Below are 19,275 nucleotides of genomic sequence, written 5' to 3' on the forward strand. Positions count from 1 at the left end.
ACAGTGGATTGTATAATCTCATCAATTAAAGGGTTGTTCTCTAGGCAATTGGCAAACACTTCCCATTCAGCCACCTTTGCTGATTCAAGGCATAGCAGAATTTTCTGTAGTGATTTTTCTTTATTGATTTTTGCACAAATATTAGTAACAATTGCACATTTAAAAAGTTTGTGATGATTAAGAATAAATATGTGTGGTTTGACCAGGAGAGAGTAGAACAAGGCTCCACGAGCCCTTTGAGGGACACAAAGTCTTTAAGAGCACAACACCACACTTCTCTCAGTTTCTGATGTTGTCTTCAGCTCTTTCAATCCCAAAAGCCTTACAGGAGACAAGTCATGAGGAGAAATGCCAAGTATCGCCAGCACGAAGAGAGCAGTCCGTGAGCTAGGCTCAGGGGGCGAGGAGCCAGTGAGCTCGTGGTGCTCCTGGACCAGCTCCTGCATCAGAGAGCGGAGGCCGTGACAGAGTGGCTGCCCTCCCTGGCTGTCTGCATGCCCTTGAATGCCAGCGAGGAGGGGATGTCGCAGCTGTGGGGGGACAGGGGGGTACCCCCGGCGTGCTGCCAGCCATGGCTCGCCATGTAGCTGGATGGAGTGGCGCTGTACGTCATGTAAGGTGACACTTGGGCTGGTGTGGCGTAGGGAGGCATGGCTGGTGCTGACACGAAACTGCTGACGGCTGGGAGGCCACTGGGTGCCTGAAAGGAGAGGGAAGGGAAAAGCATTTCTAAGAGAGTAAGACACATTGGATCTGGCATAAAATAAGCTGCCCTCAGATGCTGCTGGGGCTTTGTACCAAAACTAGGACCAGTGGGGACACCAAGAGAGAAACTCATAACCATTCCCCTGAATTTCAGGGGCTCAGAGGCCCCTTCTGCTTTGAAGACCAGTTACCCCACCATGATCAGTGCTTCCACACATCTCCTAACAACCTGTCCCAGACAGGGACCAGAAGCAGATGTTTAGGGAACACACACCAAGAGCAGGACAGGAGGTGCTAAGCCCCCTGTACACCTGCCTACCTTCCTGCAAGCTGTTGTTGATGGATTCCTAAAAGCCTTTCTCCCTTCTCTCTCCCTGAGCACCTTAATGCACTTGACAATGACTTCTGCAGATTGGCGTCGATGAACTGCAACATTTACCCACCTTTCCCAAATTTTGCACAGGGTGTTGGTCACTGCAGCAAGCCCTGCTGGGTAGTGCTGTGGCAGTTTAAGCTGGGTGTGCAGTGACCACAGCCATCCCAGCAGCAGGAGAGACAGACTCATCCCTGTGCCTCACCTCTCCTGGCCCCAAAGGAGGGTGGGCTCAGCCTGGAGCTGCCATGGGCAGGTGCAGGCACAGATCTGAAGGCAGCACTCCCCAGAGTGAAGAGGTAACAGCGGCTGGGGGAGGAGGAACATCTTAAACTCTTTGGTAACTGTTTGTTCAGAGCATGAGTCAGAACGATAGTAGTAGTATTATTGATGGTGTCTTTCAAAAATCTGTTTTCTAGATACTTGGGATAAAAAAACTTGTAAATGTTCTTTGCTCATAGCTTCTCCTGGTTTCAATAAGGCTTCTGCGCACAAAACAATTGCAGGGCTGGGTCCTTTCCTGCAAGCTATTTTCCTAGGTCCTTCCGTAGGCTGGGGAGAAGGGTTTCTATTTAAATAGAGATGGGAGAGTCCTTCAGTCAGCCATGGTATGATTTCACAATTAATGACTCCTTATTTAACTAAAAAGTGTTTGGTGGTTTATTTCACACCCATAAATGTTTCTTCAGCACAACAGGTACAAACCAAGATCATTTATCTTGCTCAAGTTTCAATTTGTGTAGTGTTTGTTTTAGGATTTGGGGTGAGATTTTTTCTCAAAAATGTTTCCTATCTGGATGTGAAAGAAGACTATTGATTCAGCAAATCCTGTAGCATCATCACATGGTACAACTGCACCCAACCTGAATAGTGCAAAGTTAAGAAATGAAACAGACTTTTTTTCCTGCTAAAACTTCACACAATGTTAACATTTCATTTGTTCAATTTCTGCCTGGATTGCACCTGCCTGATTTCCAGTATTTACCTTCATAAAGGGCACTGGCCCGTTTTCAGACTCATGAGTTTCCTATCCATGTATCTCAGAGTTCCACTGTCTAGACTATCCTCTCATTGTTATTTGGGAAACAAAGCAGTAATTCTGCTGGACTCCATCGATATAAACCTGTACAGAAATCTAAAGCAGCAGGAGACAGCAATGGGATCCTGGCCACAAGCTTCCAATAGGAATATTAATTAATACAAAACATACAGCTGCAGCAGCAACATAATTGTCATTCCAAATCCATAAATATTTTGATGATGCTGAACTTGCCTTATTATTTTGAAAATCCAAATCTGTGAGCTGAACAGTAACTTGAATCACGTGCTCCCTGCTGTGACTTAGAATTATACTTTAGCCTCAGCTTTAAATATCAGTGTTTGCAACAATACTAATTAAGACAAACCTGCAAATAATTGCACTGTAAATCACTACAATTCTTGAATCACATGGAAAATTATTTCATTGAGTTTACTGGAAAGTAAAAACTGTAACTGGCCCTAAAAAGCTGCTATTCCAATGTGCAAACATGAAACAAGGACGAACACCTCTGTTTTTTGTAACAAGCACCAGCAAAAAGCTTTGCACAGGGGCAGAAGAGCCATTAAAACCAGATTGTAGTGCTGGGACATCAAGAGCCACAACCCAAACATAATGTGGACAGAGAGGTACAGAAACCCTGAAGGGGTGGGTGTTGGAAGGAGAAAGTATATGGGACAAGTCAGCATATTGAGGCAGCACAAACCTTCAACCTCTAAACCTCAAAAGAGTTTTTTGGACTCTGTGAATCCACCCTGTTCCTCAGGCTTTCCCACTCCCAAGGAGGCTGGTACCAAGCAGTAGGCTCAAGGCTGTGCCTGGAAGCCCCATTTTAAGGAGGATTCCTCATTATGAGTGCTCATGTTGTGTGAACCCTTAGCTGTGCTTTTGGAAGGATGGGTTAGTAGGTACAGGGTAGATCTGTGCCAGTCAATGTGCAGACAAGGCATCTCTTTGCTGGTCCACCAATGTTCAAGCCTATGTCCTGGCCTCCTGCAGACAAGGCCACCAGGGGTTCCTCAGCAACCATATGCAGATGACTTTGCATGATCTGAGGCAAATCTGAGCTCCTGAACAGCTCACATTAATGTAGACACTGTTGATAAATATTTGGTCCAATCACACATATGTTCTATGGCATTATGGCACAAAGTCTTTGAACTATAATTAATGGAGAAGCCCAAGTTTCCTATTGAATTGTACTGTAGGTGCCACTTGGGTTGTTGTTGATAAAATAGATGGAAATTGACTAAAAATTCACTAGTTTTTGTAAAAGCTTAATTTAAAAGAATACCTATACTGATTTATAACAGCCAGAACAACCTTTTTACACACACACACACTCTTATTCAAAACACAGCTGTGAAAACTGTTGTTTTTGTAGTCTATTCTGAATGTCAGAAAGATCTTGCCCCAACTACTGAGGGCAGGATGTGGAGGCAGTTGTGTAGGGACCACCAGCTGCAACCTGTCAGAGGCCACCAATGCTGTCTGTCATCACTGCCTCACTGAACTGGGGAATCATTCTTATTTTTGTTGCACTGCTACAAAGCTTTACCACTCAAAACCATGATTCTGTGAATGCCACAGATGCCCTCAGCCAAGCAGGTGGCACTGGGATGGGTAGGAACTGGCCCAGCACAGAGTGCAATTCTGCCTCAAGCAAGGTTTGAGCCATACCCACAAATCAGTCAGAGGCTTCCTCTAACCTGAACTAAAAAAGGAGGGGATAGAGAAAAATCTCACTTTATGTGACTTAAAACTATGGTACTCAAAAAAAACCCAACCAACCAACCAAACAAACAAAAAAAAAACACCCCGTAATTTTCATCTCTGATTTTCATCTGTGAAAGACTTGACCTAATAGTCTTACCATGGGAGTTTTTACTTCCGAACAGCTTTAGATTCAAAGTGTAGGTTATCAGAAGGGTTGAATCTTGTCTGTCAATCTGGCACTTTTTACAAACATGACATTCACTTAAAATAAATGGAGGGGATTAAGTTCCATGACCCTGTATATACTGGATGAATAATTCATCCTGCAGTATTTCAATCAGAGGAAATTAATACCAAAATCTAAACATTCGTAATTAGGAGTGCAAGAACCTCACGGTGTTTATGGATTTTAAAACCCTAAGAATTTGTTTTAAGTGCAGAGGTTCTTGAACCTGGTTTTTAAGTTTTATAAATATTTTTTTTCTTAATTTGAACCATCTTTTTTCAAGGGAAATCTAATTTTTTAAAGCAAACAAACAAACATGTAGTTCTAGCTGAACAAGAACCTCTGCTGTGTAAGAGATAAGGGTTCCCATTTGAAAGTGCCTACTTTCTGGCTTCTACAAAGATCAGAGAGAAACTTTTGTTCTGAATTGCTGCTTCTATCAATGTTTTGAGACAACTGATGGAATAAGTATTTCCAAATTTTAGAGCTGCACTTGAAACCTAGAATACACGATCTCCCACCCACTCACAAATTCATTCAAACATATTCTTGCAAAGATACCACCAAAACAAGAGTAATTGGGTCAGGCTCACAAGTTGGGTCTGGTGCCTTTCTGCCAAGTTGCTGCTGATACCTGCCAGTGACCGTAAAAGGAATATCCAGGCGAGATATCAAAGCCAGGGTGGACATAAAGACTTGCTTTAGGTCACACAAAATGGTACTGCTGAAACAAGCAGACTGCGCGTATTTTCACCAGTAAAGGAGCTGGTTGAATAGTTTTAACAGATGGAATCTTTTGTTTTAATCACTTTAGATACGATACTAACTACAGACAACTTTTTTTGTCATTTTTTCAGTCTGTTTGTGATTTGCAACACAGAAGGAGTGGGTGGATGAAAAGCAAGTCTAGAACCAAGCTCATGTGGGAATGTCTTTGGAATAAGTAATTTCCATTAGCTGCTTGAACTCCTAAAAGTCAGAGCAGTTCTTCCCCAAACCAGAGGTAACCACCACAAATGCCTTGATACCTGTTTTGAAGATTATGCTTGTGTAATATGTTGTAGAGCTTCAGCCTCCTCTCCTTCACGGTAAGAAGACACAAGGGTACAAGATTTCTGGACAAATTTTGCAGTCAATCCATGTCAGAAAAAGTACCTGATTTTGGTTTTTTTCTGCCTTGGTCACAGAAGAACCAGAGAAACATGCAAGCTAGATTTCACTTTCAGTCCTTGTGGTATAAATTCAAATTATATATTGTAGTGAATTGATATTATTTTTTTCATTCCCTTCCCTACTTTTCCTTCCCTGACTTTTGCTTGCTAGGTATGCATTCTCTCAGTATCAAAATTAGACCGTCTCCTGTGTTCCCTTCCCATGTGGCTTCTAAATGTTTCAGAAAATGACCCAGAATTGCAATATTCAAAATCACAGACCTATATTTATGTTAGCTATCATTAATGGCAATAATGTAAAGGATCTCATTTCAGGTTTATGTGAATACAAACGAGAGCAGATTTGATGCCACAGGTGTGTCCACCTCAATTTTATAGTCTAACTCTAAAGTGAGTGTCCAAAAGAATGTAAATTATTCTTCTTATTGTAAAGTTATTATTTACAATTATTTAAATTACTTGCCCATTGTAATAAAATTGTTACAATATTTAATTAAATAGTTCATGTATTGCATAGACTAAGAATGCAGGCTTTGTAGATGTAGTCTAAATTACTATTTAAAAAAAAAAACAGTTTCTGGAGAAACAGCATAGGGTTCAAGTCGCCAGCCTGAATGAGCTGGGACAGTGACTCAGCCCAAAGTCCCCTGCTACAGTCATCAGAAGTTCAGTCTATGTCATGGCTTAAGGGACACACCTCTGGTGAATAAGGTTGTCATTTTTGTTTCTGTCTCTCAGTTCCAACACTGACTTGGATGGAATGAATCCTTCCTGTCCTTGGATCAGCAAGCTCAGCACATTGCCTTGATCCTGCAGCATAGCCTTTCCCCGAGAGCAAACGAAACCGATCTGCAGAGGTCCCACAGCCTGGTACTGGGAGCAGCGGCTGCCCAGCGCCGAGGAGTGCTGGCAGCAGCTCGCTCTGCAGGGACGCTGCCGCAGCTCTGCACACACACTGACACCCTCTTGCTGCTGGTTTTCAACATGAAAACCTTCAAACATTTTCTGTAAATGATGAATCTTTGCCGAACGTCCTGAAAACACAGTCATGAAGTAGCTATTGCAGAAGTAATTTTTTCCACAGCAAGAGAAAAGCATAGCAGGGAGCAAAATATCTAGTCCTTCAATCAGAAGAGCAAATCAGCATAAAAACCCAGAGGATATCTCATGTTTTTAGTGACATGCACATAATCAGTCAAAAAGATTATGACAACAAGACTAGGAGCAATCAAACACAAACTGCAAACATTAAGGAAGCCAACATGCTGAATCTCCCTTTATAATTGGAGGTTAAATATGATTTATAAATCAAGCCAACATATGGGATCCCAAGGGAAGAGTAAACAAATTTTCCAAGTCAAACAGCAGCAGCAGGCCTGTAATAGAAGTGTCATTTAGGAAAATGGCACTACTAAATGATCTAAGTAATAGGAGTGGGGGTTTTAATGTTTTTAAATTAATAACTTTAAGTAATATTTTTGTAGATATTGTAGTACTAAATTAGAGCTAAATTCTGAAGCTGCAACTCGGTGCTACAGCATCAACAGGAAAAATTACATGATACCACAAACATTCATTCAGATAAGTCTTCCACTAAAATTAATGTGCCTACACAGGTAAGTCAGAACCACCTAAAGAAGGGTTACAAAAGTGAGCACTGAGTAAATTTCCCCAGTTTATGATAACAGTTTTTATTTAAAATATTTTTTATTAAAATTAAAATTGCTAAGGTGTATCTGAATAACTTAGCCAGAGTTAACCCTGCAAATCAGGGTTTGCATTTTATAGTGCTGGAAAAGATTCTTGAAAAAATATTTTCATATTAGACTAAATATCTATATTCTTAGATGAATTAGCTTATTTTATTGAATATATTAATGATTTGATTTTCTGTTCATTTCACTGCAATCAGCAGAGAATAAAACAGACTGAATAATTAGGACACTGACATTAAATAATTTCCACATACAAAAAATCTTAAACTGAAGAGGGATGTTTTGTATGTAGGATATCAATTTGGTATCATATTATCTAATTTAATATTTGCCTTTATCTTCAAGAAAGAGCAAAGAGTGATAATACATTGGAGTCGAGACACTTTTGAAAATAACACGAGCAAGGGGCTTACAGCTGCTCTGTTGCTCAGCTGAACTGAGTTTATGTCCAGAAGACTGAGATTTGAAAAAGGAAAAGAGACTTTTCAAGAACGGAGAATTACACTATTTCGCTTCCACTCTAAGTTGTGCAAAGGTTGTATTCTAGTTGAAGTCACAATTAAAATGGACTTACTCACATGCCGGAATGCTCTAAGATTTCAAACATAGTTAGCCACCCAATCCTATACATTATCTCTTAAAAATATGCCATTTTCTTTACAGCTATTTCTCCCATTATTAAATTCAATGCACAACAACATACTGCATAGGAAAATCACAATACTTCCTTCTGAAATAAAGTTCAGTCCTTTCATAATGAGCAGATCCCATTCCCCATGTTTAACGTGCTTTTTTATTAACTTGAAGTTATTTCCTTTACTTATAGCCATCCTGAGCTGCCCTGAATAACACAGAAACCAGATAATACCAATTGAGTGTTTTAACTATAGCTGGGACATGCATCAAGATCACTCTAAATTATATTTTCTTATCCAGTTTTAAATCTCAGCCTCTTCAGGGAAATAAAATCCCAGTTTTGGAAAAAGTAATAGTAACTTGAATTAACACACCATCACCAATCCTTTCCAAAAGCAAACTACAGCAGAAACGAAAGAAAAAAAAAAAAAGGTGGAGGGAGAGAGAGACAAAGAGAGAGAGAAAGCGAGAAAGCGAGAAAGCGAGAGAGAGAGAGAGAGAGAGAGAGAGAAAGAAAGAAAGAAAGAAAGAAAGAAAGAAAGAGAAAGAGAAAGAAAGAAAGAAAGAAAGAAAGAAAGAAAGAAAGAAAGAGAAAGAGAAAGAAAGAAAGAAAGAAAGAAAGAAAGAAAGAAAGAAAGAAAGAAAGAAAGAAAGAAAGAGAAAGAGAAAGAAAGAAAGAAAGAAAGAAAGAAAGAAAGAAAGAAAGAAAGAAAGAAAGAAAGAAAGAAAGAAAGAAAGAAAGAAAGAAAGAAAGAAAGAAAGAAAGAAAGAAAGAAAGAAAAGAAAAGACCACCACTCACTCTCTGACACTGAATAATCTACTACAAAAACAACAGAGGAAAAGAGAGGTAGGAGAAAAAGGCATGGTGGATAGATGGCTTTCACAGTGAACAACAAACGGCACAACAAACACACGATAATATGTCCACCTAAATGTCTGCAAATGTAGATTGTAGTTCAAGTCTGCACTATCATTGAATGGTTGCTTTCCTTTCATCCACCAGACTAAGAAGTGTTGGAACCCTGGGTTTAGAGAATTTAGGTTTCTGGGATATAATTATATGTACGTGTAACAATATGGAGGTTTTTGGGTGTGGATTAGCTCTTCTTCATTTCTCCTTCTTCTTCACAAATCTGAGTGCTCTGTTACTGGGTCAAAAAATCCGCACTGCAGATCATGAATAGATAGTTATTGGATTATAAGTAAAAACATATTACTTGGTATTTCATAAGTGGTTGATTTGGACTTTAAAAGGCCTTGAAAGTTAGAACTCACAGCCATTTTTCCACCCTGTTAACTAAGAGGCACTCCCGAGCAGCTGTATTACAGATAAGAAAATAATAAACAACAATTAGAAGAAAAACCTAGCATCTCCTGCCTTTTAGTCCAAACTCTGAGTAAAAGAACTCAAATTTCAGAAAGACAAAAACAAAAAACAAACAGAGAAAATTAATAAAGAAGGATTATATAAATCAAAGTCACTGCCTTTCCAGTGAATATGCTGGATCTTGGGGTATGTTCTACTATTTAACAAACTTCACAACCAGACTATGTCAAAGGGGGGTGAAAACAAATTCTGGTTGCTATAAGCACAAAGTCTGGTTCTGATGGCAAAAATACAACTTAAGTCTTCCTTTGACAGATAGACTGTGCTTATGAGGACAATAGGAAAGCACAGGGGAAAAAAAATCATGTCATTTAAGCAAACTCCTTTGAGTAGGAATTAACAGATTCCCATAGTTTTAGAACAGATTTGCACAATAATTTCCCATCTGTATTTTGGCAAAATCTGAAATTGGGCAGGGCACACATGGACACTAAACAAGCAAATACACTGGAAGGAATAAACATTTGTTCTTTTCTATGCTGTTGGTTAACACCATAATGTATTATTGAAAGGTTCTATGAAATAGGAAATATAATTCTATGAAATATATTGTAATTTCAATATGGTGCTATTTAAATGAAACTGAGGGAGGAGACTTATGGACACAGACACTTCAAAGGGATTCTTGATGTCTAGAAGCTAGGCAAATATGGGGTCAAACTGGTAAAGTCCCCACCTTGTTCTCTTCAGGGACAGCCAAAACAGCAGTCTCCTATGTCTAACAAATCTCTGATGCTGCAGAGGCAGTTACTGGGAAGCTGGTACACTAAGGAGGGTGAAACCACAGCCCAGCAATTGTTGAATGCCTATGGTTATTATTAGGGGGGTAGGCAATTCCTAAAAGCCGATAAATTGCCACAACAGACAAATTCAAGCACACTATACAGTCTTTATATACTTGCCAATCTACTGCAAGGACCAAGACTGAACAGCTCAAATCACAGCTAATACCCCTGCTCCAGGCACTCTGCTCCTTGGCTGTGATAGGTATCTCGCATCACTCCCGCTTTACAGTCCCTGGTCCACGTTTGTCATGGCAGACCTCCTGGTGGGTTGGGGTCCATTGAGCAGAAGGTGCTCAGAGTGCAGTTTGAGTGTCATCATACCATTCACTCACCTCTCTGACTTTCTTTATTAGTTTCATCCGGGTGGAGTGCCCTGAAGCCATGTGGGTTGGTGGACAGGGCACTGTGTTTTGGCCGTGGAAGCAGGTGGCCAGTAAGAGGCAGGTCTCACAAATGGGGTTCGAATTGGGTGCCATCCAGATCACCTGGGGAGGAATCGGGTGCATGTAGTGGGATCAGCTCATCCCCCTCACCCACAACATGCAATGACAAGGATGCCTAGACCTTGAGCAAGCCATCTTAGTGGCAATATTTTAACAGCAGGCCTGGTCTGGAGATCCCAGTGAGAGTGACACAGAATCAGTCTCCAAGCCAAGGTCTGAACCCCTGCACCAGACTCTGTTAACAGTGCTGCCGGGTACTATGGCAAGAAAGCAAAGAAGCACCTCTCCTTCGCAGCTTCACCCCCCCTCCTGCCTGGGTATGACTGAGAAGCCGTAGGTCTGGACCTCTGTCATTGATGGCTTTGGCACAGACCCATAGCAGGAATCCAGCTGCCTGGATTCTGAGTTATGAGATGCCAAATAAGTAATTTGCTAGTTAATGTTTTCATTAAATAATGTGTGTAGGAGGATCATGTAATTTGCCATAATATTTAAGGTTACATTTTAATGCTCTACCGGAAGAAGTTACCCTGTGTTGTGGGTTCTAAGCACTGCAGATGCAGTTACAGATGCAGGGCCACCCCATACAGAGTTCATTGTTCATCTACAAATGAAAGATCAGGAACTAAGTGTTTACATTGTCTACATTTTCTGTGCAAGTCCAGAATTACACCTACAATTATTTGCAAACACTTGCCCTAACATGGAGCCTTCCCTTTATCTGCTTGCACACACAGAGCTCACGGCCCCAGTCAGAATGGGGACAGGGAGTGATACCCCAGCAATGCCAAAAACTCAAGCCCCTAACAGCTGATTAAGTTCAGCTGAGACAGACCTGAGGCACTTGCTGCTTAGGGGTTTGGCCAGCATGTCAAAGGAAGACTTCACTCAAACTATGTTCACAAACCCCTCTGAATTAGGAGGAGTGTTTTCTGCAGCTGCAGTAAGTTTGGAATGAGGCCTCCAAACAGCGGGCCATTTCCAGGAGCAAGCTTGCTCTTAGACCCCCCAGTTACAAGCTTTTTCCCATTTATGAGTATCAGCTCCCTTTGGCAATATGCACATCTGCTTCCTGCAATGCACACAGAAAGTCAATCTGAAAATAAATTATTTCCAAGTTATTTGCCTCTCAGCAAATCATACAAACACGTCAGATCTTCTGCATTCTCATATGTGTGTAAATACAGGACCACAATTTTTTCAGTTTGAGCATCCATGATGTTAGTCCAGCAAGTCACAAGCATCAGATGTCTGAGAACTGCATTTTAAATATGATACATGTTTATTGTTTTGATTTCAAATGCAGGTTACAAATGTGTTCATACTGCAGTCATTTCAACTATTTTTTTCTTAATGCAGTTGTCAGTATAAGCTGTGCAATGCAAAAGAAAATACTCAGAATATTCATCCTTTGTATCAATAGCATAATTATTTGTAGAAGCCCCTGAACACCACATTGAATGTGCCTCTCTGTGTAAATTCTGTGATAGAACTGTGCTCTGTATGAAATGCGCATGACACAAAACTGTCAAGCCCTCGGAAAAATCTATTTTCCTTTTCAGTTTCTCTGAGTCACAGTCACCCTATTTGAAAGCAATATGACAAATCTGTGAGTGTGATACATCAGGAAAATTATGCCATTGCTTACGTATAAATGACAACCTGGGACATCAGATAATTAAACCTGAATAGAAACTTGACAAGGCATCTTTTGATTTCCTGTGGAATGTTTTGTACAGAATCATAGTCTGCCAGGCTGAGCTTTCAACTCCCGAAACCCAAATACTGAACAACATTGCAAACAAAAGCTCCAGAGACACCAGGAAATTCATAATACAGAAAATGAAAAATGTTCTACATCCAGAGGTTCAGTTTCATGTTAAACTAGTATGACTGCATATTGCCAAGGCAAAAATGTGAGGTTTTCCTGCCTTTTTTGTGGGTGAATTCCCACTGGTGTGTGGGACAAGGGCTGAAATTTAGCCATTGGGACCGATTGGAGAGGTCAGCCATGGCTGCTGCCTGACAAGTCTGGGATGTCAATAAGAGTTTTGCCCAAAAAACGCCTACAGTATCCCATGTCTTAAAACAAAGTATATCATTTAAAAGAAGTGATCAAATAAATATATTGTAAAAGTACGGAAGACCTTGTTCTTCGGTCTCAATTTTTCTGGTCTTTCTCACGCAGAGGGACTTTCCAGGGGATTTCTTGAGAAGCAAAATATTATCTTCCATGACTAAGGCTGGGGAGAAAGTCTTTCACTTGCCTAGTAGTTATGGAGGATTTGCAAGCTATGGACAGGTAAATTTTGGATATTGGTGATGCTTAAATATGTAGATGATATTTGTTGGAAAAAGCAGAATTACTTATCACTCACACAAAATCCATTGTTAATGTGCTTCAGAACACATTTCCTCTGCTCCCATTGTGAAACTGGAAAGCCTAAGTTAAATATCCACACTTGATTCCCTCCTCTTGTAGGCACTTCTGATTTTGATAATACAGATATGAAACTGGAATATTATAGAACAGTCACTTCTCTTCTCTGGGGGAAATCTTATGTCTGCCTCCTTAAGACCCTTAAGAGCTTTCGTAACAAGCTTTGCCCAAAAGAGATAAGGAAACAGCATTTACCCTGAAGTACAAAGAGCGTATTTCACCATAGTCCTTCCGGCACATGAAGTATGTCTGAGACTTCCCCATTTTTCCACCATTCCAGATACCCCCCTGCTAGATTCACAAATGAACCAACATTATCTAGTGTCCCCTGCTCATCTCTTTACACCCAAAATGGTACACATTGCAAGAGACCATGGATCACATGATGTCAGAGAATTTTGTAAGTCTTTACTGTCACAAACTGTCACTCCAGACTCACTGCACTTCAGCAAAAGGACAGTAAGTCAGTGCTCTGTGCAGCAAGAATTTGGTTCATAAACTTCACACTGTCTGGAACAAATATTTCAGCGAAAGGAATGTGGCAAAAACTGCAAAAAATAACATTTTCCCATCCTTATTTAGCCTGATTTTTTTTACACATTCTAAACTAGCAAGGTAGTGAAGTTGTGACTTGACAGACAAAGCAATTAATGCCCATTTGAATTAATTCTCTGGATAACAATTCTGAATACTACATGAATAGACTGGTCTATGTGTTGGAACTTTCCAAAGCCAAATTCTGTTTACCTATACTATTACAGGGAAGAAACTGAGAAGAACCTTCTCTATATCTTCTTTTAGAGAGCAGGGTTCTGAATATGGCTTTTCTGCCCTTTTAAACTCTCTGGACAATGTATTTTGATAAATGAATTCCATTTTATTAATAGCAATTTTCTCAATTTTTAAGTAGTGTGTATGTTTACATTTATCACATGATCTTTCAGGTTGAACAAAACTTTAAGATAAAACTGATATTGACAATAGAACAGTGATATATTATGAAGATGAAATCATAAACATTGAAAGAGTAAAAAAGAAAAAAAGAAAAGGTAAAAAATACTTTCCAAACCAGCATTGAAAATAACCCAATTTATAAAGCATTGTTTTTCAACACATCTGTTGTAAATGAGATCCATCAGAGGCCATGGTTTATAGTCTATGAGCAAGATCCTGTGAATATTTCAGCAGGATTGTGTGCGGAAGGCCCGGCCTGGAACCTAAGACCATGAAGCCACAATACAGCTGCTCTTACAGAATAGTGAGAAGCTATATCTATTATTTTTTAGTAAGACTGATAACACTTGTTTTAGTCTTTAAAGAAAATTGTAGGAGTATTAACTCTAAATCTAATTCTATCTTTAACCATACAGTCATGGCTATACTATAGTGCACATTATTTGTGATATGAAATGAACATAATAATAATGGGATGATAGAAAAACAAAACAAATAGAACAGCATTGAGGGTGGTGTACTATTTAAAAGGCAATATATGTAATGAAGTAGCTGTTCACCATCGGGATCTACTGGATTTCCCGCTCTGCCTAATTCACCTCTTTGCAAATGTTCCCGCAGTTTGTGCTCCGCATCTTGAATTGGAAAGGGTCTGATTCAGCTACTCTCACCACCAAACACGAGCTACAAAATTCTCCTCTACACGGATCTAAAACCAGACACAGAACTCGGAAAATATGTCCAAAACCTCTATCTTTGAACGGGAAAAATGCTAAACAGCGATCGTGGGTTTTCTTCGACTTGGTTATAAGTGCAACAAATGCGTGGCCGGGAAGTCAGCGTGTCTGAGAGACCTCTGATGCATTTTGAAATGTTTCCATCACACGGAAAAAATGTTTTCAAAACCTGTGCTTTCCCAACGAGTAACAGTTGAGCCTTTTATAGCTTTTCTCCTGGCATGGGACTTGATTAGCAAGTACAAAGATTTAGACAGAGATTTATTAAGTAACAGTTATATTGTGTTGTAATTAAAACGTAGGAAATTCGCCGTCTACTTAAGCGTTTAAAAATGCTTAATGTAGGAAGCAATTACACCTCATTTTCAAATTATTCCCCTGACTACAGAGCACGCTGCGGACAGAGTAAAACGCTGCTGGTACGGGAGGAGGCGGCGGCGGGATGTGCCCGCTGGCCCGGCCGGGGCGGGGGCAGAGCCGCGGCGGGGGTCGGTGGCGGCGGTTCTGGAGCGCCCGCTGGGCGAGCGGAGCGGGGGCGGACCGGGCCCGGGCTGCGATCGCTGCCGCCCCGCCAGCCCTCCGCCCGCCGGCAGCAAGGCGGGATGGGGGCGCTGGGCGCCGCGGCGGCCGGGCCGGAGGAGGGAGCGGAGAGAGGAGGGACGAGAGCTAGGCTTTTCCCGACGTCGCCCGTCTTTGCAAACCAAAACCGAGGGAAGTCCGGCATCGGCTCCAAACCGAGGGCGGTAGCCCGAGGCCGAGCTCAGGAGCCCTGTGCATCACCGCCCGTCCCCCCCTCTCTCTTTACCTGGCTGTACTTGGCCTCCTGCTCAAGGGAATTCTTCTCCAACCCGTTCACGGCGTGTTGGGCCGGCGAGTGGAAGCTGTTTCTGCCCAGGCTGCTCCATTCCTCCACCTTGGGGCTGGGGTAAGGCGAAGTGTCATTCACTGCTGGAAAACAAGGGACAGGGGAGAGAGGGAGTCAGAGGCTAGGATTCGGAGATGGAGACGGCTCCCTCTCCTCATGGGAGGCAGTCTGTGGGGCAGAGCTAAGGGGAAGCCGGTCCCTCGCCCGCCACACCTCGCTGAGGCTCCCGGAAGCCCTCAAGAGGGTGATTCGTGGGAAGAAGGGAGTCGGCTCCCTCCGTGAAAGCTGTGACAGAGATCAGCAGCCGAGCCCAGAGCTGGCTGGCTCGCTCGTCCCCACGTCTCCCCACTGGCGGAACGGAGCTGCCGCCCGGCCCTCGTCCCCCAGGCTCTCCTAAGGGGTATTTACGACAACAGCCTTGTTTGTATTTGTGAGTCAGAGGAGAAACGACACCCCGTGTTACAAACAGTCCTGACACGGCTGCACATGAACTGGGCTCCAAATACTTTTTGGGAGAAAAAGAAAAAGAAAAACAAAGTAAATAATTTTTTTTTTTTTTAATAGGGAGATACAGGGAGGGAAAAAAGAAGGAGGGGAGGAGAAGAAGTTAGAGTCCTATTATTTACACACCTATCAACCGCGCCATGGGCATACCAGGATGTTTTGCAGGCGAACAAATTCCTCGAATGTCCAAATTCCCCCACCGGGGAGCCAGGGAAGGGGTAGGGGGAGCCCTCCCCGAGCCCCGCGCCCGGCCGCATTGGAGCCGCCGTGGGAGGGGGCTTTCCTGCGACACCACCTCGCTTGGCCCCTCGCCGTGCTGGGGAAAGGCACAAATCTGAAGTTGTCTTAAGAAATTGAGCTCCCTCGGTGAGCGCCCTTTTCTGCTGATCTCACACTTTCCCATGAATAGGGGCTTCCTTTCCGTGTCAGCAAGGTCAGTTTATCTTATAAATCAAGGGCGAACAGCCCCCATCTGCGGCACCGGCCACTCCGCAGCCCCGACCCTCTGATGGGAATGGGAGGGGGGAGGTTTCACACCGCAGAAAGATGTGTGCCGCTGCGGGGGCTGAGGGAGACCGGGCAGATACCAAGGCACCCGGCAGCACCGGCAGAGGCCTGCCTGCCAATGTGGTGTTAATCAAAGAGGAGCTCACTAAAAAAACTCAACAAAACAAAACCAGAAAAAAAAAACCAGAACAAGGCAACACCTAAATTTCTCATATGATTGTAATGTTCTCATTCTTTTTAATGTTCATTGCCAACACTACCTCTAGATTGCCTCAGAGATGGCCAGGCGTGTGTTTGTTAAAGTTGACTCAGAAACAAGCACATTTCTTTGTGCCAGTGAGGACTAGGATAAAGTTTATATTGTGAAGGGCAAAGAAGAACAAACTTACATTTTTTGCATGTATGCATATAAAGAAAACATACTTGTGCGTGCGTATGTGTTGCTTGAAAAAAGATTATCACCTTTCAGATGAAATAAGAAAAATATTCTGCAATGCCTAAAGGATCATTTTGCATCTGAAATGCTGCTAGAACCGGATTGTTGCTGCTAAAAAGGCAGTGAAAACAGATCAGAGCTCCCACCTCTCCACTAATACTGAGAGAAAGTGGGACACAGAAATCGCTGTAGGCGAAGGTTATTTAAGATGGGTTTTTCAGTGACACTTTGAGTAACGCTTTCACTGTTAGTTCACTGGCAGAGACCGAAATGGAAAAAATGTCCCTTTCTAGCGAGCGGCCGTGAGACGCGACACAGTTCCCAGAAGAGGGAACAGAAAGAGTGTGAAAGGGGTAAAAGAGGCAAATCTAGAGCCTTTGGTTTTCCTAGACCACCACTTCGGAGGAAAATACAGCATCAGAATGAAAGCAATTAGATGACATTTGAACTTCCTGCCGAAGCAAATTTGGCCTGACTGCGAAAACTACAGAAAATGGACTTCTCAGTAACGCCAAGGCGGCGCCCGTGACCGGAGTGCGACAGCGAGCTTCGGTGGGGACCAGGACCAGGACCGGGACCGCGACCGAGTGCGCCCTGGTCCCGCCGCACTCCGGGCCGTTCCCTCCGGCCAGGATCGCCACTTCCCGGCTCAGAGCGGTGGAAGTGACGGCCAATGTGTCCTATTTGCTGGTCCTCCTGCAGCCCTCCCAGGCCCTCCCAGGTCTGCCCACGTTCCGAGACACATCCTCCAGTAAGCTCAGTGCCCAGCCCGTGCTGGGGAAAACGCGAGAGGTTTCCCGAATCAAACAACGAAACCACCCTCCGACCCTCGGAAAGGAAAGAACCCAGGAGCAAGGGATCGAACCCCTCCGGCCCTATCTGGCTGCCTCTGTGGCCCCGGCTCCCGCCCACTCCTCACCTTGGTCGGTGATGGATCGGATCCCCAGGATGTCCGTCACGGAGTGAGAGGACGGCCACGTTCTGGGCATGGCCATGGTGCTGGGGATTGCCGGCACCCCGGGAGGGGTGGACACCTTGGCTCCTGCAGCAGCGATGGGGCTGGGGTAGGGGTAGATGTGGTTGTAGGGCAGAGCAGGCTGTGGGGGTGGCTGGTGCTGCTTGTAAGTCTCGTAGTGACTCTGCTGAGACAGGTTCCCGATTTTGTTCCGGAGGATGCGGCTGATGGAGCTGACCGACGGCACGTTGTACTTGTCACACACGCCATCGGCCAGCAGGCGATCCCGGATCTCCCAGGCGAAGATGCCCGGATCCCTTTGTTTGTAGGTCCGGATATGTTTTACCACCGTGGGAGTGGTGACCCGAGGCTTGCTGCCGCCGATAGCCCCCGGTAGGATGGAGCCTGTCTCGTTGTAGCGAGCCAGGATTTTGCTGACACAGCCGTGGGAAACGCGGAGCTGCCGGCTGATGTCACACGGCCTGATACCCAGTTGCGCCAGTTCCACAATCCGCAGCCTGATGGCATTGGGCAGGGGTCTCCCGTTGACAAATACCCCCCCGAGCTGGTTCACTTCCCCGAAGGCAGGTTCTGCAAGCAAATGAACAAACACAACCGTCGGACACGGCGGACGGCAGAGAAGGGGGCGTCTGAGCTGCTCCTCATCCCAGACAGATGTCACAGACAGGGACCCCCCCCCTGGTCACTCCACGCACGCTTCTTTATTATAGCGGGATGCCCCCGAGACTGAAGGAAGGAGGGGGGAGGGAGGAAGAGAAGTGAGAGATTTAAAAAAAAAGAAAAGAAAGAAAGAAAAAAGAAGAGACAGAAAGAAAATCCGTGGCAACAAATGTCGGAGCTCTCCAGACTGTGAATCAAGCATATTCCCAAAAAAAAAAGCACATTCCAGAGATGAAAAACAAGATCGCCCCAACAGACAAGTCAGCTTTATTGCCACAGGAAAAAGGAACGCGAAGAAAACAAAAAGAAAATAAAAACATCTTCTAAGACGTGGGGGAGGGGGAGGAAGGAAAAGTAGTTGAGGAAATTCTTTTACATCTTGGGAGAGACGAGGGCAGCGCGGTGCTTCTGAGTGGGGACTAACTTTTTAAAGATCGTTCCTGGTGCTGTTAGCGCCTTTCGCTTAGCAGCACGGTTACACTGGGCTGTAAAACAAGCGTGTTAAAATGTTAACTGCTACGATCGGTGTCAGGAATAATATACAACGTGTCACGGGCTCCAGCCATCCGTTCGGCTGCTATCCTGCCTCGCACTCGCCTAATAACACTAATAACAAGCCGACTAGTCATTAGCTCTCTCTCTCTCCCCTGTTCCTGACCCTCAACATGTTCTTACAACTTGTAGGAACACGAGCAAAGTCAATAAGGGAGCCACAGCGGTAGCAGATGACGGTGCACGGGTGCTCCCCCTCTCTTGACAGCACTTGAACCCTCCTGCGGCTCCCGGCCACTTACCCATTCCTCTGAGCGGGGCACCTCGAGGCCGGCCCTAAATCCCAACGGATCCCTATGCCCGGGAACCGACTCCCGGTCTCCTGCTCTCCTGGCCGCACTGGCCCCGAACCTCTCTGATCTCCGCTGAGGAGGGAACAGTAGCGTGAGGAAGAAAAGAACTACAAGGAAATCTGCATCCCGACGAGAGAGCCTTGACTTCTGCAT

General features: G+C 43.7%; 1 protein-coding gene across 1 annotated transcript; it reads right to left on the reverse strand.

Moving 5' to 3' along the window:
- Positions 1–305: 305 nt before the first annotated feature.
- PAX9 (paired box 9) lies at positions 306–19,275 on the reverse strand. The gene is made up of 5 exons (XM_032112044.1): positions 19,041–19,275; positions 17,561–18,295; positions 15,135–15,274; positions 10,088–10,240; positions 306–700 (listed from the first exon to the last, which is right to left on the reverse strand). The coding sequence occupies exons 1-5, from the start codon at positions 19,273–19,275 to the stop codon at positions 446–448; spliced, it is 1,518 nt and encodes a 505-aa protein (XP_031967935.1). The 3' UTR covers positions 306–445.

The sequence above is a fragment of the Corvus moneduloides genome, chromosome 6, assembly GCF_009650955.1.
Source record: "Corvus moneduloides isolate bCorMon1 chromosome 6, bCorMon1.pri, whole genome shotgun sequence".
Taxonomy (NCBI): domain Eukaryota; kingdom Metazoa; phylum Chordata; class Aves; order Passeriformes; family Corvidae; genus Corvus; species Corvus moneduloides.

What these genes read in the sequence shown, in the direction of transcription:
- PAX9 (XM_032112044.1), bottom strand. Translation starts at nt 19,275, where the DNA reads ATGCAGAAGTCAAGGCTCTCTCGTCGGGATGCAGATTTCCTTGTAGTT. An exon ending in CCGATCCATCACCGACCAAG is followed by an intron (nt 15,275 to 17,560) that starts GTGAGGAGTGGG and finishes GTTTTCCAGCAG; the next exon opens with TGAATGACACTTCGCCTTAC. An exon ending in TAATAAAGAAAGTCAGAGAG is followed by an intron (nt 701 to 10,087) that starts GTGAGTGAATGG and finishes CTCTCCTTTCAG; the next exon opens with GCACCCAGTGGCCTCCCAGC.